At 42.3% G+C, this 27,405-nt stretch overlaps 1 protein-coding gene across 1 annotated transcript in view; it reads right to left on the reverse strand.

Annotated features, from left to right (window-relative positions):
- Window positions 1–27,405, reverse strand: part of ATG5 (autophagy related 5) — a 247,334-nt gene that overhangs the window by 53,898 nt on the left and 166,031 nt on the right. Inside the window, exon 7 of the mRNA XM_040350178.1 lies at window positions 11,196–11,313. Coding sequence (XP_040206112.1) covers window positions 11,196–11,313 — 118 coding nt within the window. The remainder of the gene's footprint in view (window positions 1–11,195; window positions 11,314–27,405) is intronic.

The raw sequence follows: 27,405 nt of genomic DNA on the forward strand, positions 1-27,405 counted from the left end.
CTGCCTTAACCCTCTTGTTGGACATGGAGTTCACCAGAGCTTCACAGGTTGCCACTGGAGTCCTCTTCCACTCCTCCATGACAACATCACAGAGCTGGTGGATGACCTTGCGCTCCACCACCTTCTGTTTGCCCCACAGATGCTCAATAGGGTTTAGGTCTGGAGACATGGTTGGCTGGTCCATCACCTTTACCCTCAGTTTCTTTAGCAAAGCAGTGGTCATCTTTGAGGTGTGTTTGGAGTTGTTATCATGTTGGAATACTGCCCTGTGGCCCAGTCTCAGAAGGGAGGGGATCATGCTCTGCTTTATTATGTCACAATACATGTTGACATTCATGGTTCCCTCAATGAACTGTAGCTTTTTAGTGCCGGCAGCACTCATGTTGCCCCAGACCATGACACTCCCACCACCATGCTTGACTGTAGGCAAGACAAACTTGTCTTTGTACTCCTCACCTGGTTGACGCCACGCGCTTGACACCATGTGAACCAAATAAGTTTATCTTGGTCTCATCAGACCACAAGACATGGTTGCAGTAATCCATAACCAAAGACAACCTCTGGATATGACGCTGAGCACGTGCACTCAACTTCTTTGGTTGATCATGGTGAGGCCTGTATGGTCTTGGCCACCAAGACCATTGTATGGTCTTGGCCACCATGCTGCAGCTCAGTTTCAGGGTCTTGGCAATCTTCTTATAGCCTAGGCCATCTTTATGTAGAGCAACAATTATTTTTTTCAGATCCTCCGAGAGTTCTTTGCCATGAGGTGCCATGTTGAACTTTCAGTAAACAGTATGAGAGAGTGAGAGCGATAACACCAAACTTAACACACCTACTCCCCATTCACACCTGAGACCGTGTAACACTAACAAGTCACATGACACCGGGGACGGAAAATGGCTAATTGGGACCAATTTGGACATTTTCACTTAGGGTTGTACTCACTTTTGTTGCCAGCCGTTTAGATTAATGGCTGTGTGTCTAGTTATTTTGAGGGGACAGCAAATTTACGCGTTATACAAGCTGTACACTCACTACAATTGTAATTTCTTCAGTGTTGTCACATGAAAAGATATAAGATACTGTGAGATACTGTATATTATGTTCCAAAACAACTAACCAACCAACTGTAGAGGCTGGATTAGGGAAACTAAAACAAAAGTGTACTTGTCCATAGCAACAAGGTTTCATTTTCTAATGAATGGAAAGATAAAACCCTGATTTGTTACTATGGATAATAGAGCACCATTTGTGCTTCAGTTTTCTTAACTATTGCTACAGCAAATCAAACTTGTGGTCCCTGGACGTACATTAACTATGGACACATTGAGGGGAATTTATTAAGACTGGCACAATCAAAATCTGGAAAAGGTGCACATGGCAACCAACTGGCTTATACCTTTCACTTTCAAAGCTTGACTGAACAAGTGGAGGATAGAAGCTGAGCGGTTACTATGCAGAGCTGCTTCAGTTTTAGTAAATTCTCACCGTTTTTCTGGCACAGTGCATTAGGTCACAAATTCAAAGCCTAAATACAATCAATCAGTGAAGATTTAAAAGGAAATAATTACTCGGAAAAATTGAAAAAAATTATCGAACACAAAAAAAAGAAAAAGCAACTATGCAAGTCAACATTATCCTTCAATTAAGGATCAACTCGCCAGATGAGTGCTTGGCTGCAGCTTCAAGGATCCCAGCTGCTTTGCTTACATATGCTGTAACTGAGCCCGCTGAATGTTGGATTGCATCAACATTGGAATGATCTTTAGATTTCTATGAGCTGCCTGAAGATAATTCCCAAGCTAATGTAAAGGTAGACAATAACAATCTGTTAAGTATTTAACTACTGTACTGCATTCTTATTTAGTTTTAGGCCTCATGCACACGGGGTGTTTTTACAGCTTCTTTTAGCAGCATCAGACGTTTTTTTTGCAGCTTAAAAACACCTCTCCATTTTATTCTGTGTCCATGCACACACTGGCCTTGGTAGTGGCTTTGCAGCTCCTTTCTGTGTGCATGAGGTCTAAGTGTTGGGGATGACAAGAGGGGAAGGACTGTTGTCTAATAGCTTGAGTTTACATTTAACGTAACCCCTAAAGTAGAACTAAAATAAAAACGTATTTTTCATTTTGGATAAGGGAGAGTTATTTATAACGCCAGTCAGTTTTTTTATGCGACCTGTGTCCATTTGAGGAGATTTGCCTTCACTTCTTGTCCCATAGCCAAAACAGGAACGGAGAAGGAAAAACCTGCAATACAAAGTATAACTAAAAGCATATTTTTTTTTTTTTTGGAAGTGGAGATGGATTAGAACACCTGTTAGGTTTTTATTTTCTACCTTTGCCTCTGTTAGGGAGATTCACCCTCCCTGTTTGTCTTGTTTACCGTTATCATCAGAAGTGAAAGTAAAAAAAAAATGCTTTCATTTGCAGGGATTTCATTTCACTTCACTTCCTGTCTTTACTGTGGGAAAAGAAGTGAAAGTAAATATCCCCAAAGGGTCACAGAGTGCAAAAAAACTGACAAGGGTTAAAAAATCTCCCTTACTCTATCCAAAATTAAAAATAAAATACAAATTTGCCTATAGCTCTACTTTAAGGAAATCTTTCTGAGAGGCTGGGCCAGCTGCTGGTTCAGGATTCTGGATGGATTTAGGAGCCTGGACCAGGTTTGTGACATCAGCCCACAGCGAATTTTAGCTTTAGCCCGCTGTCGCCTGAAAACTGGACACAGACGTGCAGAACTAACTGAACTCCTGTGATCCATAAAATAAGTATAGCCAAAAAAGCTTTGGCTACACTTCTCCATTAAAGTGTATCTAAACTAAAAATGGTTTTGCTTTTTTATTTTCTGTAGAGTAAGTAAGGTTTAAGGAATAAACTGGGTAGCAGATGCTGGTGCTGGCAATAGAAATCGGACCATTGAAGGAAAAGTAAGTATTGCAGACTTTAGTTCTGCTTTAAACCCCAACTCTATTTATTGTGTGGGTGTCGCAAGGCCAGAAAGTAAGGAGAAAATGTCTCCAACGCAGACAAAGCAAAACCTGACAAACTTAACTCTCTCCTACTTTATGAAAAACAACAAATGGATGGAGGGAAGCTTTTAACATTCAATTAGTTAGAGTAAACTCCCATGCATGAATTTTACCTATAGGTAAGTCGATAAATACTGTACATGCAGCTGGTGACGTCACCGGCACATGCTCTCTGAAGAAACAACATACCCGAGTCCTGTGCCATAAACAGCGGGAGTGACTTCATCGTCACTCCGACCACTCACACAGTTGGAGTCCGCAAACCCAGAAGAAAGACCGGGTGAAGATGGAAGCGCCTTCAGCGGTGACAGCGTGGTGCTGGACGGCTTTGTTTTTAGGTAAGTTTCACACAATTCATACTAGCACATTATGATACTACCTTTCAGGCTTAAAATACAAAAAATATAAAAAAACAGTGGTTTATTACTGCTTTAAGGTATACTACTATATAAAAGGGGGATTTCTGATCCGTTTCATCAAGATGAGAAAGTTATCATCTTGGTAAAATATTTTTACTCCCACTTAGACTACTTTCACACTAAGGCGCTTTACAGGCGTTTTAGCGGAAAAATAGCGACTGCAAAGCGCCTCTCCTGACACTCCAGTGTGAAACTTCAAGTGCTTTCACACAGCAGCGGTGCGCTTGTGGGACGTTAAAAAAAGTCCCGCAAGCAGCATCTTTGGGGCGCTTTAGGAGCGGTGTATACACCACTCCTAAAGCACCCCTGCCCACTGAAATCAATATGTAACGCCACCTAAGCGCCTGCAAAGTGATTCGACTGCTATGCTACACAGGCACTATTAAACCCCATTATCGGTTGTTAGCGGGGGTTAAAAGCGCCCGCTAGTGGGGGAAAAGCGCTGCTAAAACAATGGTTAATCGCCGCCAAAAATAGTGTCGCTTTACCGCCAACACCCCCACCGCCTCAGTGTGAAAGTGCCCTTAGAATAGCAACGATCCCCAATTAGTAACAGAGACGGTCAAGTACGCTCCAAAATGTTTGTGTTCATTAAAAACCCCTTTCTGAATAATGAAAAAGTATATAAAAATTGCACAGACCAGTAATACCTTTACTAATGTGGAGGGGTAGGATGTTCACAATTGATGAATTCATTACATGTAATACATCACATGTGGTTTACCTGTTATGGTGCCCCATGTGGTATGTATTATGTGGGGAGAACTAAAAGACTCCTTAAGGTTCGTATAGCAGAGCATGTTGCTTATATTAAAAAAGGTTTTAAAAAACATAGTATTTCCCTCCATTAGAGAGAAACATAACAGGGACCCCACAATGCTTACATTTTCTGGGATAGACTGTGTGTACTCATCACGGAGGGGCTCAAACTGAGTAAGAGATTTATCCCAAAGGGAAACCAAGTGGATTTTTTTAATGAAAAGTTTGACCCCTGTGTGGTTAAATATAAAGCTAGACATAAATTGCTTTAATTAGCAATTATTAATATGGGTATCAGGAATTTGTATCCATCATGAGATTGGAGGTCTGCTAAGTTTTTGGATTTTAGGATTTATTAATTTATGTATATTTGTATTTATTTTTTAGTTCCAGCTTGCTATATATAGGATATATGTATACATTTATATAATTTTTATATATTCTGTTATTTTTAAGGTATTGTTATGTTGCATGGACAAGGGCACCCGTTTATGTGAAGCTCCTGTAGCTAGCGAGGGTTATATTTTGAATGATCTTTGGTGATATCTCATCATATTACTTCTGACCCGTGATGTCTGCTGTATGGTGTGAACCGTGCATGTCATGGTCATGGGGACACAGTGAGAGCACCTGCACCATAGAAAAGTCATTACCATATGAGGGCGTATATAAGTTTTGTTGCCATGCCGTGCAGCCAATCCCAGGACAAAGTCGGAATGACAAAACGTGTCGGGACATGGCTGCACGGCAACTAGAAGTGATCTATCATGCAATACCGGAAGGGACGTTCCGAGGAAGGCTGCAATGTTCTGATGAGACACGGACACATGTGGTTGAGTCGCCGGGTCTGCCTAGAACACGATATGTGTTTTTTAAATTTCTAAATGCGACTAACAATTGTATTACATGTGAGTGCAATGTTTGAAATTTTTTGTTATGGTTAACAATACATTTTACTTCTTTATTTCATATATATACAGGCAATGTGTCATTCATAAAACTTTGAAGATCAAAATAGGAGTGCCCATAACCCTGAAGGGTATATTGCTTGTTAGCCGAGCATGAGAGTGCGAGGCACCCAACGTTGGTGAGTGCATATCCTATGGGGATCTGGTGACACAAATTGCACGTGGTGTAATGTGGAGGCTTCATTTCAACATCAGTGATTTATTTACTTTACCTATCTAGTTGTGGATATGTTCATTTTGGACTTTATTTTGAATGCCATCACTTACCTACTCACTGGGTCTTCCCACATTGCACACAGCTGTGCTCAAAGTGTACAAGTGTGGCAGAATCTATGATTTCTTGGCCATTTTTCAGAGAATAAAAATGATAACACGAAAACTTTTCTTTCACTCATGGTTGGTGTTTGGCTAAAGACATTTATTATCAATCAACTGTGTTCACTCTTTTTAACCACTTGAGATCCGCGCTATAGACGAAATACGTCCGCAGCGCGGCTCTCAAGTGCCAAGTGGCCGTTTAAACACGGCCTTGTATGTGCATTACCCGCGCGCGCCACTGGGTGGCGCGCGGCGGGTAAAAACTGTCCCGGCGCATCGCCGAAGACCCGATGCGTGTACCTGGCGGCCGCGATGTCCGCCGGGTACACGCGATCGTCGGTGACACGGCAGGTGACAGCAGGGACGTGGAGCTCTGTGTGTAAACACAGAGCTCCACGTGCTGTCAGAGGAGAGGAGACCGATCTGTGTCTCTTGTACATAGAGACACAGCATCGGTCCCCTCCCCCAGTCACCCCCCTCCCCCCACAGTTATAACACACCCAGGCTACACAGTTAACCCCTTCCTCACCCCCTAGTGTTAACCCCTTCACTGCCAGTCACATTTATACAGTAATTCGTGCATTTTTATAGCACTGATCGCTGTATAAATGTGAATGGCGCCAAATTTGTGTCAAAAGTGTCCGATACGTCCGCCGCAATATCCCAGTCCCAATAAAAATCGCAGATCGCCGCCATTACTAGTAAAAAAAAAAATAATAAAAAAAATCATAATTCTGTTCCCCATTTTGTAGGCGCTATAACTTTTGCGCAAACCAGTCGCTTATTGCGATTGTTTTTTTTTTTTTTTTTACAAAAATACGTCGAAAAATACGTATCGGCCTTAACTGAGAAAAAAAATTAGTTTTTTTAAAAAAAAATTGGGATATTTATTATAGCAACAAGTAAAAAAAAAATATATTTTTTTTAAATTGTTGCTCTTTTTTTGTTTATAGCGCAAAAAATAAAAACCGCAGAGGTGATCAAATACCACCAAAAGAAAGCTCTATTTGTGGGGAAAAAAGGACGCCAATTTTGTTTGGGAGCCACGTCGCACGACCGCGCAATTGTCAGTTAAAACGACGCAGTGCCGGACGCTGAGATTTCGCCTGGGAACGAAGGGGGTTTATGTGCCCAGTAAGCAAGTGGTTAAATCATAATGGCAACAGAATCTACCCAGATGACCCTGATCAAAAGTTTACACACCCCAGTTCTTAATATTGTGTATTGCCCACTTTAACATCAATGACAGCTTGAAGTCTTTTGTGAGACTCTTTCTCTTCTCAAATGGTAAAGCTGCCCATTCCTCTTTCTCAAAAAGCCTCCTGTTCCTGTAAATTCTAATGCCCCGTACACATGATCACTTTTTGTGATAAAAAAAAATGACATTTTTAAAAACGTCATTTAAAATGATCGTGTGTGGGCTAAACATCATTTTTTGTCTTCTGAAAAACGACAAAAAAGAAATTTGAATATGCTTCAATTTTTTATGTCATTTTTTAAAATGTCATTTTTTGTGTCGTAAAAAATGATCGTGTGTGGGCAAAAACGACGTTTTAAACCCGCACATGCCCAGAAGCAAGTTATGACACGGGAGGTAAAACTACCATTCATAATGGAGTAAGCACATTCATCACGCTGTAACAGACAAAAAAGCATGAATCGTCTTTTACTAACAAGTAACCAGCTAAAAGCAGCCTCAAGGCAAATAGAAATTCCCCTTTAGTGTGCCGTCGCTTTGTTTATCATTTTTCAAAAACGATGGGGTGTGGGCAACATAATTTTTAATGATGAAGTTGGAAAAATGTCATTTTTTTTCATGATAAAAAATGAATTTTTTTTTTCATCACAAAAAGTGATCGTGTGTACGCGGCATTAGGCTGTCTAGCATGAACTGCACGTTTGAGATCTCCCCAAAGTGGCTCAATGATATTGAGGTTAGGAGACTGAGATGGCCCCTACAGAACCTTCACTTTATTCTGCTGTAGCCAAGGACATGTCGACTTGCGCCTTGTGTTTTTGGATCATTGTCATGTTGGAATGTCCAAGTATCTCATGTGCAGTTTTCATGTTGATGAATGCAAAGGTTTCTCCAGTATTTTTTGATAACATACTGCATTCATCTTGCCATCAATTTTGACCAAATTTCCTGTGCTTTTGTATCTCACACATCCCCAAAACATCAGCGATCAACCTTCGGGTTTCACAGTAGGAATGGTGTACCTTTCATCATAGGCCTTGTTGACTCCTCTCCAAATGTAGTGATCAAAAAGCTAAATTTTGGTCTCATCACTCCAAATGACTTTGTGTCAGAAGGTTTGAGGATTGTCTCTGTGCTGTTTGGCGTATTGTAAGCGGGATACTTTGTGACATTTGCGTACTAATGGCTTTCTTCTGACAACTCGACCAAGCAGCCCATCTTTCTTCAAGTGCCTCCTTATTGTGCATCTTGAAAAAAACACACCACATGTTTTCAGAGAGTCCTGTATTTCACCTGAAGTTAATTGTGTTTTTTTCTTTGTATCCTGAAAAATGTTCCTGGCAGTTGTGGCTGAAATTTTAGTTGGACTACCTGACCGTGGTTTCGTTTCAACAGAACCCCTCATTTTCCACTTTTTGATTAGAATTTGAACACTGCTGATGGGCATTCCTAATTCCTTGTATATCTTTTTATACCCTTTTCCAGTTTTATACAGTTTAACTCTCTTTTCCTGTAGATCCTTTGACATTCTTTTGCTTTCCCCATGACTCAGAATCCAGAAACGTCAGTGCAGCACTGGATGAAAGATGCAAGGGTCTGTCAGGAGTCCAGAAACTCACTAACCTTTTATATATACACACACACACACTAATTACAAGCAAACAGATCACAGGTGAGGATAGTAACCTTTGATAGCCATTCAACCCCTTTGTGTCAACTTGTGTGCATGTTATCAGGCCAAAATCACCAGGGTATGTAAACTTTTGATCAGGGTCATTTGGGTAGTTTTTGTTGCGATTTAAAAAGAGTAAACGCAGTTGATTGATAATAAATGTCTTCAGCCACACACTAACCATGAGTGAAAGAAACGTTTTTGTTTTATCATTCATATTCTCTGAAAAATGGCCCAGAAATCATATATTCTGCCAGGGTATGTAAACTTATGAGCACAACTGTATATGATTCTTTCCTTTCTATAGCGCTAATGTTTAATAATATATAATAGGTAAATAATATATTAATAATATTGTGATTATCTTTATTCTTTAAAAGTGGCAGCTGGAGTTTTTAAGTTTTATGAATTTCAAATTCAATTTTATGGTGCAGAGGTGGGATCAAGAGTGGAGTCATTGTTTGTAGATCCTGTGGATTTTTCCTTTCTGAATAATGTCTGCTAATTCTCAGATTAGTTGTGGCATTGTTGTGCTTGATTTGTAAATTTTAGGAAGAACATGGCAATCCTATCAAAGCTTATTAAAAAAAAAACAATAATTTGATCCTTACCTATAAATATTAATATACTGCAACCAATATAGTATCCATATAGCAAATCGTTTTCTGCAATCATGCGCTATATGCCTTTTGTTTATTTTTCTCCAAAACCATTTTGACCCAAACAAGGTAACACATGAGAGATTAAACAAAAACAAAACAAAAGAGGGGTTCTGCTTGCCAAGAAATTAAAGGAGGTGATAATATTTAGATCTTCAAACAGAAAGGATAATAAAAGCCTTCTTTCATCTGCCAAAGTGAAATATCTTACCTGTTCTAAATCTTCAAAGAGAAGTCTATAATAGCTGCCTTTTCATACACATGAAGCTGCAGGTACCCTGTCTGTGTTTTACTTGTCCCTTGCTCCACCCCTATAGCCTGTCAATTATTGACACGAAAAGTCCATGTTGATCCCCGGCACAGTGCTTTCTTCTATGCAGTTTCTATGTTTTGTAAGCTTTAGATTCTTAAGTGTCTGTGGTTTCCCTTATGTCAGACCTCAGGCAGGTGTCTTCACAGACACTCATTACCTCTTCTCAAAAAGTGAACATGCTATGATATAAAGTGATACTCTGACAATGTAAACACTTTTGAAGAGTCTCTTTTTTGTCCCATAGATACTGACAGAACCTTGGTCTTTGATGATTTTAGCAGAGGAACCCTGAACTTCCAAATAAGCTTGCCAAACTACTGTGTAATATTAAAATCCGAGTATCTTGTAATAGCAGCAGGTCCCCTTTCATGATCACATAGTTCCTGCTACAATGCTACATTTACTGATCCTTTTCTTTTTAAAGATAAATGATGAGTCTTGAACAAACTGTTTAGAAAAATAGTTTAAAATGGATCTTCACCCAAAAAGGGAAGTTCTGCCCTAAAACAGTCCCCCCATCTCCCATATTTGGCATGTAATTTTTTTTTGGGGGGGGGGGAACCCCCTCCAACTTCTGCTCAGATTGTCTAGGCGATCCGAGAGGAAGTTCTACCACCCCCAACCCCCGCAGTCTCCAGGTCCCAGAAGACGGCAAGACCATTCACAAAAGCACAGCGCAGCTCGCGCATGTGCAGTGCGCAGCAAGCTGTGAAGCAAAAATCAGCCTTTCCAGCTGTCCACAATTAGGATGCTGGTGGCAAGAACACAAAGGAAGAAGTAGCCCAGGTGAGTACAGGGCTGGATACCTGTACAGGCAAGTGTCCATTTATTCAAAGTCAGTATTTACAGGATATGTAGCTGCGGACTTATTTTTATTTTTACCCCGGAGTGAACAACCGCTTTAAGCTTGCTGTAATCTATATAAGTAGGCATGCACAATCTCAGTCTTTAAAACACATTTATTTCTAATGTAAAAGTGTTAGAAACTCGTGTTAAGTCTCCACAGTTTATACTTATTTAACCCCTTCTGTGACCAGAGGTCACTGAAGTCTAGATGCCAATGCCAAATTTGGCAGCATTAGCATGATTTGGTGATCTTGACTTTAACTCTGTGACTAATTTTCATATCTAAATAATTTTGTACATTTAAGGAGATAAAAACCCTGCTCTTTTTCTGTTGTTTTCCATTTAATACTGTAATTTTATCTGAGAATTACAATATTAAACATGGGCACACCTAGGAAGCCAATACAAGAGTTTGGTGGTAGATCTTTATTTTCTTGAATTATGAGTACTGAAAGACCTATGAATGATCTACTATTTTAAGGGTTACAAGCCTCCAGCCTTCATGTGGTCACAATGTTATACATTGATCACATGACAACAAACCACTCTTATTGGTTTTTAATTCTAAAGTCTGGTTCACACTAGCCCGTAAAATGCAGTTCTATCATGGGCAGCTGTCAGTGTGAGCTCCGGCAGAGAATGCTGCAATGCGCGTTGCAACGTATCGCACAGCTTACTTTTTTTTTCAAACAGAGCGGTGTGTTGCTCTGCAGTGAGTTGACATGTGGTGCCATACAGTGCACTGCAGAAAAATGCAGCCATGCTACATTTTTCCACATGGCACCACATCCCACCAGCATTATACTGTGAATGGGCCACATTGAGAACAATGGTTATCTATTTGCCATAGCAATGATCTGCATTTAGCCAGTGTGATAAAACGCTCGTCACTGCACAAAATGTGAACGAGCCCTAAATTCTGTAGGAAAACAAAATATATATTTTTTTGGCAGTTTGTCTCATTCAAGAAAACAGACAAGAATACTATAGATTATTAAACTTGTACCTTCAGGGGGCAGAGCTGCAGGGCAAACTTCCTTTATTAAATCTCCAAGTGTGTTTGGATTACCATCATTGGCAACAGGTCGAAATAATTTTTGTACAAAAGGACGGTCACTGTTGGCCTGCAATTAAAGTTAGAAAAACAAAGAGATGGTAGTCAACATAAAAAAACAATACAGTATGACCTGATTCTTATACTGTGAGACTTAACAGCTAACAGCAACTGCAATAAACTCTGCTAGTAATAGTTGAAGCATTTGTAATGAATTCAAGAATGAGTAAAAATTTGTGCAAACAACAATTTGTGAGTAGTAGTTTTTATGTATATCCTATTCACATCATATAGTTGAAGGTTGTACACTTCAAATGAAAAAACAAGAAATAGAGGAGAAAGGTTAAAATGCACAATAGCAGTAAAAGGTGGTTATAAATACAGAGATATACACGTGTTCTATGCACAAAATAACTATGTAATGCCCAAACGACATATTGAAGAGAAACAGAATTATATGTTATATGCTAAAAAATTACAAGGTTGTCCAGTAGGTAAATAAAGTTTGTATATACAGGACCAAAATGTGCCATTGGTTACAGAAGGATTTCTAAACTTCTGTATGCTCCAGTGAGCACTGTTGGGGCCATAATCCGGAAGGTGAAAGAACATTATTTCACATAAACCGGCCACAATCAGGTGCTCCTCACATGATTTCTGACAAAGAAGCAAAAATAATTAATATAAGAGTTGTCCAAGAGCCAAGGATCACTTGTGGAAAGCTTTAAAAAGACCTGAAATTAGCAGGTACAATGGTTTTAAAGAAAACAATAAGTAATGCACTCAATTGCTATGGCCCATATGCACGCACACCACACAAGACTCAGTTGCTAAAGAAAAAGCATGTTGAAGCTCATTTAAAGTTTGCTGCACAACATTTAGACAAGCCTGGGAAATAGGGAGAGTACAGTCTGGTCAGATGAGACCAAAATTGATCTCTTCGGGTGCCATAATACACACCAGGTCTAATGGCATTGCACATCACCCAAAAACACCCTAATACCAACAGTGAAGTTTGGAGGTGGGAAAAACAGGTGTGGGGCTGTTTTTCAGCATATGGTACTGGAAAATATCATATCTTTGAAGGAAGGCTGAATGGAAAAATGTACCAAGACATTCTTGATAACAATCTGCTGCCATCTACCAGGATGATGAAGATGAAATGAGGGTGGACATTTCAGCAAGATAATGATCCAAAAACACAAAGCTAGGAAACGCTCAATTGGTTTCAAAGAAAGAAAAAGCTGCTAGAACGGCCCAGCCAATCACCTGATGTCAGGTCACCTGTGGCCAGATGACAGATGCACCCCATTGGAGTCAGGAGTGCACCACAAGGTAGTGAACCCTATGGCAGACTGCTGCAGGTGAAACACAGAGTGGATATGGGAGACAGGTCCACTGGAGCACAAACAGGGATCCCACAGGAAGCTTGAGCCCAAGATTCCCTGGGGCGCGGAGTCTAAGATCCAGCAGGTATTCACCAGAGCCTCTAGTGGTGAGGATGGCCTTAGCTGCAACTGAATCCAGGTCACGGCCCCCAGAGTCCCCAGCTCACGCTCCGTGAGGAGAGAGGGGAAGCAGCCACTCAGCATACAAGAGATATTGAGGGGTAAGCCAGGGTCAGGACGACAAGCAGACAAAATAAACAAAAAACAGGCCAAAGGTCAGGGTCACAAGCAAACAGGAATAGTGAGGGACAAGCCAAGATCGGTACACAGAGATAAACGTAGCACACGGCAAGCAGGAACCCAAACACACAATGCTTAACCACTTAACGACCGCCCACTGTAAATATACGTCCTGTTTTTAAAGATGGATATCTCGGTAAACAACCGAGGTATCCATCTCTTCAGTGAGCGGTCCTGTCAACGGTAACGGCGGTCTCCGCGGCGGATTCGCCGCGAGATCGCCGTTATTGGTGGCGGGAGAGGGGCCCCCCTCCCACCGCTCTCCCGCGCCCTCCGCCGCTTATCAGAGCCGTCGGTAGCGGTTGAGGCGATCGGGTCCTGCTGCCTGCTGTGTGGGGATGCGAGTGAGGGCAAGATGGCCCCCACCTGTCCCCATAGCATTGCTGGGCGGAAGTGACGTCAAAACGTTAGTCCCGCCCATGCGTCTTAAAGAGACATTTTTTTGTTGTAATTTGAAAAAATTACAAAATTTAAATTTTTTTTTTTTTTTTTTGCATTTAAGTCTAAATATGAGATCTGAGGTCTTTTTGACCCCAGATCTCATATTTAAGAGGACCTGTCATGCTTTTTTCTATTACAAGGGATGTTTACATTCCTTGTAATAGGAATAAAAGTGCTAATTTTTTTTTTTATTTCAGTGTAAAAAATTATAAAATAAACAAGAAAACAAAAACATTTTTTTTAAAGCGCCCCGTCCCGACGAGCTCGTGCGCAGAAGCGAACGCATACGCGAGTAGCGCCCGCATATGAAAATTATGTTTAAACCACACAAGTGAGGTATCACCGCGATCGTTAGAGCGAGAGCAATAATTCTAGCCCTAGAACTCCTCTGTAGCTCAATCTATAGAATTTTTTAAACGTCGCCTATCGAGATTTTTAAGGGTAAAAGTTTGACGCCATGCCACAAACGGGCGCAATTTTTAAGCGTGACATGTTGGGTATCATGTTACTCGGCGTAACATTATCTTTCACAATATATAAAAAAATTGGGCCAAATTTATTGTTGTCTTATTTTTTAATACAAAAAAGTGATTTTATTCCCAAAAAAGTGCGCTTGTAAGACCGCTGCGCAAATACGGTGTGACAAAAAGTATTGCAATGACCGCCATTTTATTCTCTAGGGTGTTAGAAAAAAATATATAATGTTTGGGGGTTTTAAGTAATTTTCTAGCAAAAAAAAATGTTTTAGTCTTGTAAACACCAAATCTGAAAAACACCTTCTGTCCTTAAGTGGTTAACAAACAACGTTGATCAGCAAGGCAGACCTGCAGTGCACTGGTTAATATAGAGTTCCTGATATGGCCTGGGGTGGAGCCATACAGGGAGTAGAGATGATAAAAGCAGCCAGGTGAGAGTGTATGGCCTCTAAGGTGAACACATGGAGAGGAAGGTAAGCTGCCAGACATCACTGCATATCCATGACACCTGACTTCAATCCAATAGAAAATCGATGGAAAGAACTAATCATCAGAGTTCATAGAAGAAGCCCACGAAGATTTGAAGACTTCATGTGAAAGAAGGGACCAAAATAACACCTGAGCAATGCATGTGGTTAGTTTCTCCATACAGGAGGTCTCTAGAAGCTGTCGTTACCAGCAAAGTATTTTGTACAAAGTAAAAAATACATTCAGTTAGCGTGTTCAATACTTTTTCCCTGTGTTATTCTATTTTATTAGATCTAACTTAATTTCTGAACGTATTTGTTTTGGTTTCTTTGTATGTATAGATTGCATTGGTTGTTACTGACATGTGGTGAACATTTCATGTCAATAGCACCTTTAGAAATACATTTATCTGGAAAAATGGTGACGTGGGGGCAGGCTTACAGCTGTGTAATGGGCCCCAACATTTCTGATGGCTGCCCTGTTGAAGTGAATTATATGGATTATAGCTGCACTAAAATGGCATCTGAAAAGTGGGTGAGATATATTAGGCAACAAGTATACATGTTGTCAATGAAATTTATGTTTTGAAAGCAGAAAAAATGGGGGGGGGGCAGTTTGCTGTGTAACCACACCGGTCACTGACACCGCCAGCACTTGTACTAACAATCAGGAACCAGGACTAGAAAACATCCAATAACATTTACCACCAATGCACAATTTATCCTGAAATAAATGAACTATAATGTCCTTGTATCCACTAAATTAGTTGCCATGATATGCAGTTAGTGCCGGTTCATACAACAGAGACCTGAAAGTCAGCACGACGTGAATAGATGGGTAATCTTCCTGTAATGTCAGATCCAAATCACATCAATTAAAGATCCAACTTGGAAGCAACTTCCATTGAAATATATAGGTACAAGTCGGCTAGAAGTCACCTTGAAGTAGTACAGCAACATTTTCTTAAAGCGGAGTTCCACCCTGAAAAAAATCTTTCCACCAAAAATCTAAAAATCAAATTTTTTTTTTACATACCTTAAATAGCTGTTGCTATGCGGAAGTCCCGAATCTGCCTCTTTATCTTCCGCGGTGGATTCTCTTCCTCCTCCTACACTCGGTTTCTTCTTGTGAATGGGGCGCGCTGCATTCTGGGAACTGTGTGTCCCAGAAAGCAGCCGGCCCATTCACAAAGCGACAGGCTGCTCGCACATGCACAGTAGGAAACGGGCAGTGAAGCCGCACGGGCTTTACTGCCTGTTTCCCTTACTGTGGATGGCGGCGCCTGGAGCTGCCAGGATCGAGGATCGGCCTCGGCGGGGGCTGACATCGCTGGCGACTAGGACAGGTGAGTGTCCTTATTAAAAGTCAGCAGCTACAGTGTTGGCAGCTGCTGACTTTTATTTTTATTTTTTTTACCAGACCTCCGCTTTAAGTCGGATTGACTTCAGTAGTGTACATTAAGACCAGGGCCGGTACAATGGGGGGGCAGAAGGGTCGGGTGCCCTGGGCGCTACTATTTACTGGAGGAAGGGGGGCGCATGTGAAGTGCTAGCTGTGTGCTTAAAAACTGTCTGCACACACCAGCCCCTAATACCTACACCTGCAATGATGTGCCGAGTGCGCTCCTGCACCCGGCAGAAACGTAGAACAGACCAGCACTTCACTTATTGATTCCCCTGTCAGTGGAGAACCCCCCCCCCCGCAGGCGCTTGGTATTCCCTACCCAGCGTCACACACTGAGAGGCTGGCCGGAGGCGGGATGGGAACAGTGCGAGGAGGGGTGGTGGACGGCACCCAGGTGACACCATAAAGAAAGGTGACAGTTGTAGTGGGTGCTGTCAAGCCCCCCTCCCTCCAACCCCATCATTGAAGCTGTGATAGAGGCAGTGTGAGCGGGGGAGAGGCGAGCTACGGGATCTCAGAATGTTTCGCCCCCCCTTTCTCCTGTCAGCACTCAGCAGTGCGGGAGGAGAGACAGCGGCTCTCTCATTACTTTCGCCGCGTTGTTAATCTTCTGGAACTACATGTCCCATGATGCTCCAGACTAGTGGAGCATCATGGGACATGTAGTTCCAGAAGATCAACAACGCGGGGGAGTCAATAAGTGAAGCGCGGTGAAAGTAATGAGAGAGCCGCTGTCTCTCCTCCCGCACTGCTGACAGGAGAAAGGGGGGGCGAAACATTCTGAGATCCCGTAGCTCGCCTCTCCCCCGCTCACACTGCCTCTATCACAGCTTCAATGATGGGGTTGGAGGGAGGGGGGCTTGACAGCACCCACTACAACTGCCAGCTTTCTTTATGGTGTCACCTGGGTGCCGCGTCCACCACCCCTCCTCGCACTGTTCCCATCCGGCCAGCCTCTCAGGAAAGGGACTACAGCTCCCAGCATGCACTCTGCTGGGGAAAAAAAAATAGAGAGAAAGAGATCCCATAGCCCAGAAACAAGCCGGGGGAATGAATGATATACTTAACTGCTCCAAAAGACAGAAACAGAAAGAGAGGAGTGTACTGGGGAAGCCAAAGAGGGAGCCATGCTGCTGCTGCTAACCAGAACCACCAGAGAGAGTCACGCTGCTAACCAGCACCACCAGAGAGAGCCACGCTGCTAACCAGAACCACCAGAGAGCCACGCTGCTAACCAGAACCACCAGAGAGAGCCACGCTGCTAACCAGAACCACCAGAGAGAGCCACGCTGCTAACCAGAACCACCAGAGAGAGCCACGCTGCTAACCAGAACCACCAGAGAGAGCCACGCTGCTAACCAGAACCACCAGAGAGAGCCACGCTGCTAACCAGAACCACCAGAGAGAGCCACGCTGCTAACCAGCACCACCAGAGAGAGCCAAGCTGCTAACCAGCACCACCAGAGAGAGCCACGCTGCTAATCAGCACCACCAGAGAGAGCCACGCTGCTAACCAGAACCACCAGAGAGAGCCACGCTGCTAACCAGCACCACCAGAGAGAGCCACGCTGCTAACCAGAACCACCAGAGAGAGCCACGCTGCTAACCAGAACCACCAGAGAGAGCCACGCTGCTAACCAGAACCACCAGAGAGAGCCACGCTGCTAACCAGAACCACCAGAGAGAGCCACGCTGCTAACCAGAACCACCAGAGAGAGCCACGCTGCTAACCAGAACCACCAGAGAGAGCCACGCTGCTAACCAGAACCACCAGAGAGAGCCACGCTGCTAACCAGCACCAACAGAGAGAGCCACGCTGCTAACCAGCACCACCAGAGAGAGCCACGCTGCTAATCAGCACCACCAGAGAGAGCCACGCTGCTAACCAGAACCACCAGAGAGAGCCACGCTGTTAACCAAAACCACCAGAGAGAGCCACGCTGTTAACCAAAACCACCAGAGGGCCACACTGCTAACCAGCACCACCAGAGAGAGCCACGCTGCTAACCAGAACCACCAGAGAGAGCCACGCTGCTAACCAGAACCACCAGAGAGAGCCACGCTGAGCCACTACCAGGGTACAGACATGCTACACTACTGCAGAAGTTTCGCTGGGTCTGGTAAGAGGGCCTGTAGGCAATTATCCTTTACTGATCCTAGGGACTGAGCCATTAGGAACTGCCTAAGCTGCTATCCTCTAGACCTAATACAGGCTCTGCAGGCTAGAGGATAGCAGGTTAAGCAATTGTTGACTGCCACAATGAGCTCCAATGCTGTGCTGATGGCCTGAAAATATTGTGTATGTGGGGGGAGGGGGGGGGCGCAGTTTGCCATGTTCGCCCTGGGCACCAAATTACCTTGTCCCGGCACTGATTAAGACAGCTGTCATTCACTTCAATGGAATTTCATATGTCCAGCGACTTACACTAACACGTGCGTGTCTTTGAAGCTGTCAGAAAACAAATTAAAGAAAAATGTCCATAAAGCCTCATACACATGATGAGAATATAGGACGAAGAATCGTCCTTTTTTTTTTTTTTTTGCATGCTAGTCTTATATTGAAAATTAAGGGGTTACTAAAGTTACAAAAAATCTCATATAACAGTACAACTTTGGAAGTAATGTATTGTAATGTATTCTGTCATTTCTGAGCATGCGTGGTCTTGGTCTTCCAATTTTTTTTCGGATGAGTACTGTACTGAATAAACAAACATTGTACTTTCTGGTATCATACGAGAAATATTTTCTATCTTTATCCCTTTGGATCCTGTCAGATAATTTCACATGAACGGTCACCAAAAAATCATCCCTGAATACAGCAAACAAAATTGAATCTGCAGTTAACATATTTCTAAACTTATCTAAACTTATCTAAATCTTGAAGACTGGTAAAAAGGAATTACAATATCCACTCTTTCAACATGACACAGGGTATGAAGTTATTTTTTTGTTTTTGTTTACACATTCCTATGGTCATCTTCGTTATTATTTCCCGAAATCAGTCTCATTAATATAGTTAAGTCTGATAACCAACTAGTTACAGTTTGTAATCTTTTCTAAATCCTCTACACAAACAGAATCCCCAAAAAGAGAAAGGACAGATGAGCAAAGCATTTCGTGGAGGTGTCCAAAACTGGTGAAACAAACCAGATCATTTGTTGCCACAATGAATGACGTTAAGCCTATTTGTTAAATTGCTTTTTAACTACTTGGCTCCATAACTCCAGAAACATTTGGTATCTATACCCAAAACTTTCATTTAGGTTTTGGATATAATGGGGAAGGGGTAGAACTCTTGCCAGGTTTTACTAGCATCGGAGCCTCTTGCAATGATGCCGTCACTTCTTGCCTGGTAAAAAGGTTGTCCCCAGGACTGGAAGTGAAGGAAATGTCGAACAGCAAGACACACATTAGTAACTTTTTTATTTTTATTTTTTAGTTAAGCAGTGGAATATTTGAACTTCTGTCAGTTTTTCCTTGAGGCCCTTCCTCACAGGAAGTGAAGGGAAATCTCTGCAATGGGACACAGATGGCAAAAACAAATCTAACAGGGCTTATAACCCCCTCCCTTGCTGTATCAAAAATGAAAAAAACACTTTGCCTATAGTTTTACTTTAAGGGTGCATTGGCAAGGATTTTGCCAGTTTGGGTGCTTTACACAATCCTAACCCTGGTATTTTTGGAATGCAAATTCCTGGCAGTGACTGCTCCAGGATTTTATGAGCCACCCCATGAACAAATGCACTCTGGACCTTTGCGATTGGTATAGGAGACCATTAGCTCATCCCACATAGCAGCGCTCGGGTATATTTTATAATAATTTTAACAGGGGTGTGAAGACTTTTATATCCACTGTATCCCTCAAAAAACAACAATCCCCCACCCAAATAAAAATGGTTAGGTCCCCTGCCTTTGTGTACACGCATATAACATAAAAAAATTACTTTGTTAGAATTTGACTGGAATTCTACTTTTACCTACTTCTATCAGACACATACAGTATCTCACAAAAAGTACAACCCTCCCATTTTTGTAAATATTTTATTATATCTTTTCATATGACAACACTGAAAAAATTACACTTTGCTACAATGTAAAGTAGTAAGTGTATGGCTGGTATAACAGTGTAAATTTGCTGTCCCCTCAAAATAACTCAACACATAGCCATTAATGTCTAAACCGCTGGAAACAAAAGTGAGTACACCCCTAAGTGAAAATGTCCAAATTGGGCACAAAGTGTCAATATTTTGTGTGGCCACCATTATTTTCCAACAATGCCTTAACCGTCTTGGGCATGGAGCTCACCAGAGCTTCACAGGTTGCCACTGGAGTCCTCTTCCACTCCTCCATGATGACATCACGGAGATGGTGGATGTTAGAGACCTTGCGCTCCTCCACCTTCTGTTCGAGGATGCCACACAGATGCTCAATACGGTTTAGGTCTGAAGACATGCTTGGCCAGCCCATCACCTTTACCCTCAGCTTCTTTAGCAAGGCAGTGGTCATCTTGGAGGTGTGTTTGGGGTCGTTACCATGTTGGAATACTGCCCTGCGGCCCAGTCTCCGAAAGGGAGGGGGATCATGATCTGCTTCAGTATGTCACCGTACATGTTGGCATTCATGGTTCCCTCAATGAACTGTAGCTCACCAGTGCCAGCAGCACTCATGCAGCCCCAGGTCATGACACTCCCACCAACATGCTTGACAGTAGGTAAGACACACTTGTCTTTGTACACCTCACCTGGTTGCCACCACACACGCTTGACACCTCTTGAACCAAATATGTTTATCTTGGCCCCAAAAGACCACAATACATGGTTCCAGTAATCCACGTACTTAGTCTGCTTGTCTTCAGCAAACTGTTTGCAGGCTTTCTTGTGCATCATCTTCAGAAGAGGCTTCCTTCTGGAACGACAGCCATGCAGACCAATTTGATGCAGTGTGTGCTGTATGGTCTGAGCCCTGAGAGGCTGACCCCCCCCCCTCCCTTCAACCTCTGCAGCAATGCTGGCACCACTCATACATCTATTTGTCAATGATAACCTCTGGATATGACGCTGAGCACGTGCACTCAACTTCTTTGGTCTACCATGGCGAGGCCTGTTCTGAGTGGAGCCTGTCCTGTTAAACCGCTGTATGGTCTTGGCCACCGTGCTGCAGCTCAGTTTCAGGGTCTTGCCCATATCTTCTTATAGCCTAGGCCATCTTTGTGTAGAGCAACAATTATTTTTTTCAGATCCTCAGAAAGTTCTTTGTCATGAGGTACCACGTTGAACTTTCAGTGACCAGTATGAGAGAGTGAGAGAGATGACACCAAATTTAACACACCTGCTCCCCATTCACATATGAGATCTTGTAACACTAACAAGTCACATGACACCGGGGAGGGAAAATGGCTAATTGGGCCCAATTTGGACACTTAGGGGTGTACTCACTTTTGTTGCCAGCAGTTTAAACATTAATGGCTGTGTGCCGAGTTATTTTGAGGGGACAGCAAATGTACACTGTTACACAAGCTGTACACTCACTACCTAACATTGTAGAAAAGTGTAATTTCTTCAGTGATGGAGTGAGTATTACCGTGCTACCAAGAAGTGGGGGAAGGGGAAAAAGGAAGGGGGTACGGCTGCGGCACTGAAAGGTGTATCAGACCATAATAGATATAAAGAAAAGGGTAGTGCTGCGCTGTAAATAGGGAACAAGTGTAGAGGAAGTGTAGAAAATCCTTATATGTAAAAAGATACAGTCTGACTAATGATCAAAATGACAATGTGAAAAAATATAATAAAATATTTACAAAAATGTGAGGGGTGTACTCACTTTTCTGAGATTCTCTATAAACCTCAGCACGCTCATTTCGGTAATATATAATGTATTTAGAGTGCAGAGGTTAGCAGTGTCCCATCTTAAAGTGGATGTAAACCCCATTCATGAAATCTGACCTGGGCACATATATCTGTAGTTTTTACTTATCTCTTTCCAAAGTCCTAAATCCAGTGTCTTTCTGCTGCTCTATTCCTCTGTAATCAGCATGATAATTTTTTTTTTTTTTTTAAATACGTTTATTGGAGAAAAAGAAGATACAGTCTCATATACAAACAGTCCAATGGTAATTGCAGTTGAAGGGGAAGACATCAGGGTACAACTATAAATCAGTGGAGAGTAACATTCTGACCAGTGGGTACATACACAGAAGTAAAACAATTCATGAAGTTACAAATAAAAACAGAGCATGATAACTTCTGACAAGCTCCCTGACACAAAAGATTAAAGCAGCTGTAAATTTGTGAGTGAACTTAGAGATAGATAAGCAGAGAGCTTGTCTATTCACAACACAGCTCTGCAAGTTTCTTCATTCCTCTGCCTATATGGATTAGGGGGGGTGCCTTTCCTTCAATCAGCGCACACACAGTGTATGCCCAGACTCCCCTCCCACTGCTGAAACAGGAAGAAACATTTCTAACACAATGTGCACATTCTAAGGAGTCTAGAAAGCTGAAGACAGCAAGTATACATGTACACTGGGTATATGTGAGGATTTACATCCACTTTAAGCTCAGAGTACAATGGTCAGCAGCATGAAATGTGCAAAGTAGTGTCCATACTGCAGGGCTCAGAAGTGCATAATGCAGAGAATTTATTGTTTTAGAAGTGCGTAACACAGAGAGTGCAGGTACATAACCCAAACAAAATGTACCTCCTCCTACCCCAACCCAATAGAGCAGCCCCAAATTCACCCCAGTACAGATATCCCCGTGGGCCCTAATTCCCCTCCTCAGTACAGTCATTCCTCTGCCAGTACAAACCCCCCTTTAGCATTGACCACCCATGTAAGTACAAAGCCTCAGCCCAGACCATCCCCTAGCACTTACCCCTCAGTGGGGGACCCGGCTTCTCGTAATCTATATGCTTACAAAGCTACGGTTTTGGAAAATCCAACTACCGTCTATTTTCTATCGCTTGTCCCCCCATAGTGGCTCGCATCCATTGATTTCATGCGGCTGCAATAAATACTTCCATTAACAAAGAATGATTTTTTTCTGTCTGATACAGTACCTTTTAAAGACTGTTGGTGGCTTTCACTTAGTTTGAAGCAGTGAAAAATACTTCTAAACGTTTTACTCCAATGTAATATGAACACATGCAAATTAATGTGAGATCATTTAAAAATAACACAAGCAGATTTTTATTCATTTTAAAGGACACAGCTTGAAAACATTTCACAAGCAGGGCTTTAATCGTGTTTTAAGATTCAAAGACAAAGTTTTGTGAGAGCAGGTTGCCATTATTGCACACAAGTGTACACCAGATCGCACTGTGATCTTTTTCTGCAAGTCATATATCATCTCCCTTCCTGGAGCTAAAAAACATGAAATTAAATTCCAGAAAGAAATGAACTTTTATTAATAAATGAAGAAATTAAGTGTACAGCATTATTCCTGCCTCATAAACCAGAAGACATAACTATCCACAGTATGGACATATGGTTGCTTTTATCATCACAGCTACAGGGTTGTTCTCTGCTGATGAAATGAAGATGGGATTTATTTGTAACCCCTTTCAAGCTTATTTTAGGTTTAATACAGAACAATACAAACGTGGAAAAATATGTTGGTACCCTTATATCGCACTGAAAAAAAAATATTGAAAAGTGATATAATTAAAAGAAATTGTCTCGTGTATATTTACAAGTCTTTGGTATGTCACACAGTAAAGCAAAGCAAGTGCTACAAGAGATAAAGTATCACTTGTTCTAAGATATTGAAGATATAAAAATTACTGATTACTCCAAGATATTTTAAAATTGCCTGGACAGAGTTGTTGCTACCCCTGGGAAAGTTTATAAATAGTTGAATCATAGAGATTTTTCAAATAAATCGTTTTCTGTACTTAGTGTCACACTGTCTCCAATCTTGTTTTAGACAGTTTGCCTATTTAAATTGAGAAAAGCACTGGAAATTAACAAGAAAAAGCAAAAGGAGAGAGTTGTTTTAAGTGATCATCAGAAAGAAAAATTACAGACAGACATGTGAAAGGTAAAGGCTATAAGACCATCTCCAAGTAGCTTAATGTTCCTGTGACTACAGTTGCAAAATTATTACCCACTTCAGCCCCGGAAGGATTTGTCCCCTTAATGACCAGGTCTTTTTTCGTTATACGGCACTGCATCGCTTTAACTGACAATTGCGCGGTCGTGCGATGCTGTACACAAACAAAATTGACGTCCCTTTTTTCTCCACAAATAGAGCTTTCTTTTGGTGGTATTTGATTACCTGTGCGTTTATTTTTTTTTGCACTATAAAACAAAAAAGAGCGATAGTTTTAAAAAAACAGCAACATTTTTTACATTTTGCTATAATATCCCCTTCTACATATTTTTGGTAAAAAATAAATAAAAAATATCACAATAAGCCTATATTAATTGGTTAGCGCAAACGTTTTAGCGTCTACAAAATAGGGGATATATGTATGCAATTTTTAATATTATATATTTTTTTACTAGTAATGGCGGTGATCAGCGATTCTTATTGGGACTGCGACATTGTGGCGGACAAATCAGACACTTTTTTGGGACCATTGACATTTATAGAGCGATCAGAGCTAAAAAAAAGTCACTGATTACTGTATAAATGTCACTGGCAGGGAAGGGCTTAACACTACCGGGCGATCAAGGGGTTAAATGTGTGTGCTAGGGAGTGATTCTAACTGTGGGGGATGGGACTGCCTAGGGAAGGAGACGGATCGTTGTTCATACTTAGTATGAACAAATCAGTCTCCTCACCGCTGACAGAACGGAGATCTTTTCTGTTCATATTGAGCGATCGCGGGTGCTCGGCGCACATCGCATCCACCGGGCACAAGCAACGGTTCCATCATGGCGCCTCTGGCCTCTTAATGGTCTTAAAGCCGCTGACGTATAGCTACGGCGATTTGCCTTGGAGAGCCAACCTGTCGCAGTATAACTGGTTAAGGAGTCCATAGGAATGTAGCCAACACAAGCAAAAAGGGTACACTTTGCAAACACTCACAGCTAGCCCAAAACTCCCCTGTATGATTACCGCACACAAGTGTCCAGTCTTTAGCTAGCTTGACTGATAGTTACAATCACTGGGACACCCCCCAATAATAAAGGGGTTTCACTTACCCGTCCAGGGCCACTTAGAAGCTAAGAATCCAACCCTTCACGGTGGGTTCCTGTCACTTGGGACCTTCAAGGACTGGGTACCCTTTTCATGTTTAGGGTCCACTCTGTTGGACCTGTACAGCACCCTGCAGGAAATGCCTTAGCGCTGTAGTGTCCAGGATTTCCACTCTGCAGGGTCCAGCGCCCGGAGGCCGCATTACAGGCAAAACCTTGCAGGATCTTAAGTCTTCTTTGCAAGGCTCGGGTACTTTTTATCTAAGCATAAAAGCCTGTGTCAATTTAATCTGAACGGTCAATCCAATATCATTGGTGCTTTGCGGAACAGCACTTCGCCCAATGATATCATCCCCACCAAACTGCTGAAGGAATGTGCCGACATCCTGGCACCACCCATCACACAGCTTATAAACCAGTCATTTAAGGAAGGCACAGTGCCATCCCTGTTGAAAGAGGGCACAATCCAGCCCATCTTGAAAAAACCTAACCTGGATCCCAAGGACCCAACTCACCGCCGTCCCATAACAGGCCTAAATGTTCTCTCCAAGATAATGGAGAAAGTAGTGGTACAACAGCTGCAACAGCATCTAGATACCCACAATCTACTGGATCCATTACAATCAGGCTTCCGTCCCGGACACGGGACAGAAACGGCCTTACTCAAAATATGGGACGATGCCCTCGAGGCCGCAGACGAAGGAGAATCTTGTCTCCTGGTTCTGCTGGACCTAAGCGCAGCCTTTGACACGGTAGACCACAAACTGTTACTGATGCGACTAGCCAAGGTAGCAGAAGTCGCAGAAGGTGATTTACCATGGTTTTCTTCCTTTCTTGAAAACCGATCACAAACAGTTAAATTGGGTTCTTTCACGTCGGAAAAGCGCACGGTGTCATGTGGAGTCCCCCAAGGATCCCCCCTGTCACCGGTGCTTTTCAACATCTATCTTCGCCCTCTCTTTGATATTATCAGTAGCCAAGAACTACTCTATCACTCTTATGCAGACGATACGCAACTGTATTTTCGCATCTGCAACAAAAAGGATCATCATCCCAGTTTAGAGAAATGTCTCTCTTTGATAGAAAACTGGATGACAAAGAGTTATCTTAAACTCAACAGTTCAAAAACAGAACTCCTTATGTTTCACGCCAGCCGAAAGAGTCAACTGGCAACAACCTGGACCCCCCCGCCCATTCTGGGCCAAATCATCACCCCTAGCTCCAAAGTCAAAAGTCTCGGGGTCATCTTCGACACCTTCATGACAATGGACGCACAAATAGGGTCAGTAGTCAGCGGAGCGCACCATCTGTTGCGCCTACTACGCAGACTTATTCCATTTATCCCCAAAGAAGACGTAGCAGTCGTGGTGGGAACAATCGTGAATTCCAGACTGGACTATGCTAACGCCCTGTACCTCGGACTCCCAAAGTACCAAATCTCCCGTCTGCAAGTCGTTCAGAATACGGCCGCCAGACTGGTGACTGGGAAAAAAAAATGGGAATCAATCTCACCTTCGTTGAGAACCCTTCACTGGCTGCCAGTAAAAGACAGAATTGCATTTAAAGCACTCTGCCTGACACATAAGTGCATCCATGGGAAGGCTCCGCAATATCTTTGCGACAAGATAGAACCTCAAAATTCGAATCGCGTTCTGCGATCCACCGACCAAAATCTGGTCAGGGTACCAAAAACCAAATACAAGTCCAAAGGAGAAAGAAGGTTTGCTTTTCAAGGTCCGAGACTATGGAACGCTTTACCAACCAGCGTTCGGTTGGAGGAAAACCACCTGACTTTCAGAAGACAGATCAAAACTTTGCTCTTTTGATGTCATGAGACACGAACAACTAGCGCCCAGAAGCGATTCAGTTCGCATGCGCCGCGCTTTATAAGTTTTTCATTCATTCAATCCCTTGATTCATTTTGGAACCATTTGTGGGACTAGAGACCTGGAACTCAGGGAGCTCGAACAAACTGTGCCATCCACCTTACAGACACTACAAAAACTAAAGTACTTCCTGTATGGGAGGGGTAATATAGGAGATCACTTCCTGCCTGAAGACCTTTGGTCTACCAGTGTCCATTCACCTGGAGATGGAGTATAACCCAGAAGGTAATGAATATTAGCCTGACTCTGTGTCCCATGATATATGAAAAAGAAACAATATTTATTACATTTTGCTATAATAAATAGCATAAAAAAAATTCTTCATCAAATTAGGCCAATATATATTTTTTAGGGCTGTTACTGATTAAAATTTTCATTTCAATTAATTATAACGCACATACATTTTTCGAAAACACCACCATATATAGTCCCCACTGTAATATCCACAGACACCTCCCCAACTGTAATATCCACAGACATCTCCCCCACTGTAATATCCACAGACATCTCCCCCACTGTAATATCCACACACATCTCCCCCACTGTAATATCCACACACATCTCCCCCACTGTAATATCCACAGACATCTCCCACACTGTAATATCCACAGACATCTCCCCCACTGTAATATGGTCAACATCTCCCCCACTGTAATATCC

Source organism: Rana temporaria, chromosome 4 (genome assembly GCF_905171775.1).
Source record: "Rana temporaria chromosome 4, aRanTem1.1, whole genome shotgun sequence".
In the NCBI taxonomy this organism is placed as follows: domain Eukaryota; kingdom Metazoa; phylum Chordata; class Amphibia; order Anura; family Ranidae; genus Rana; species Rana temporaria.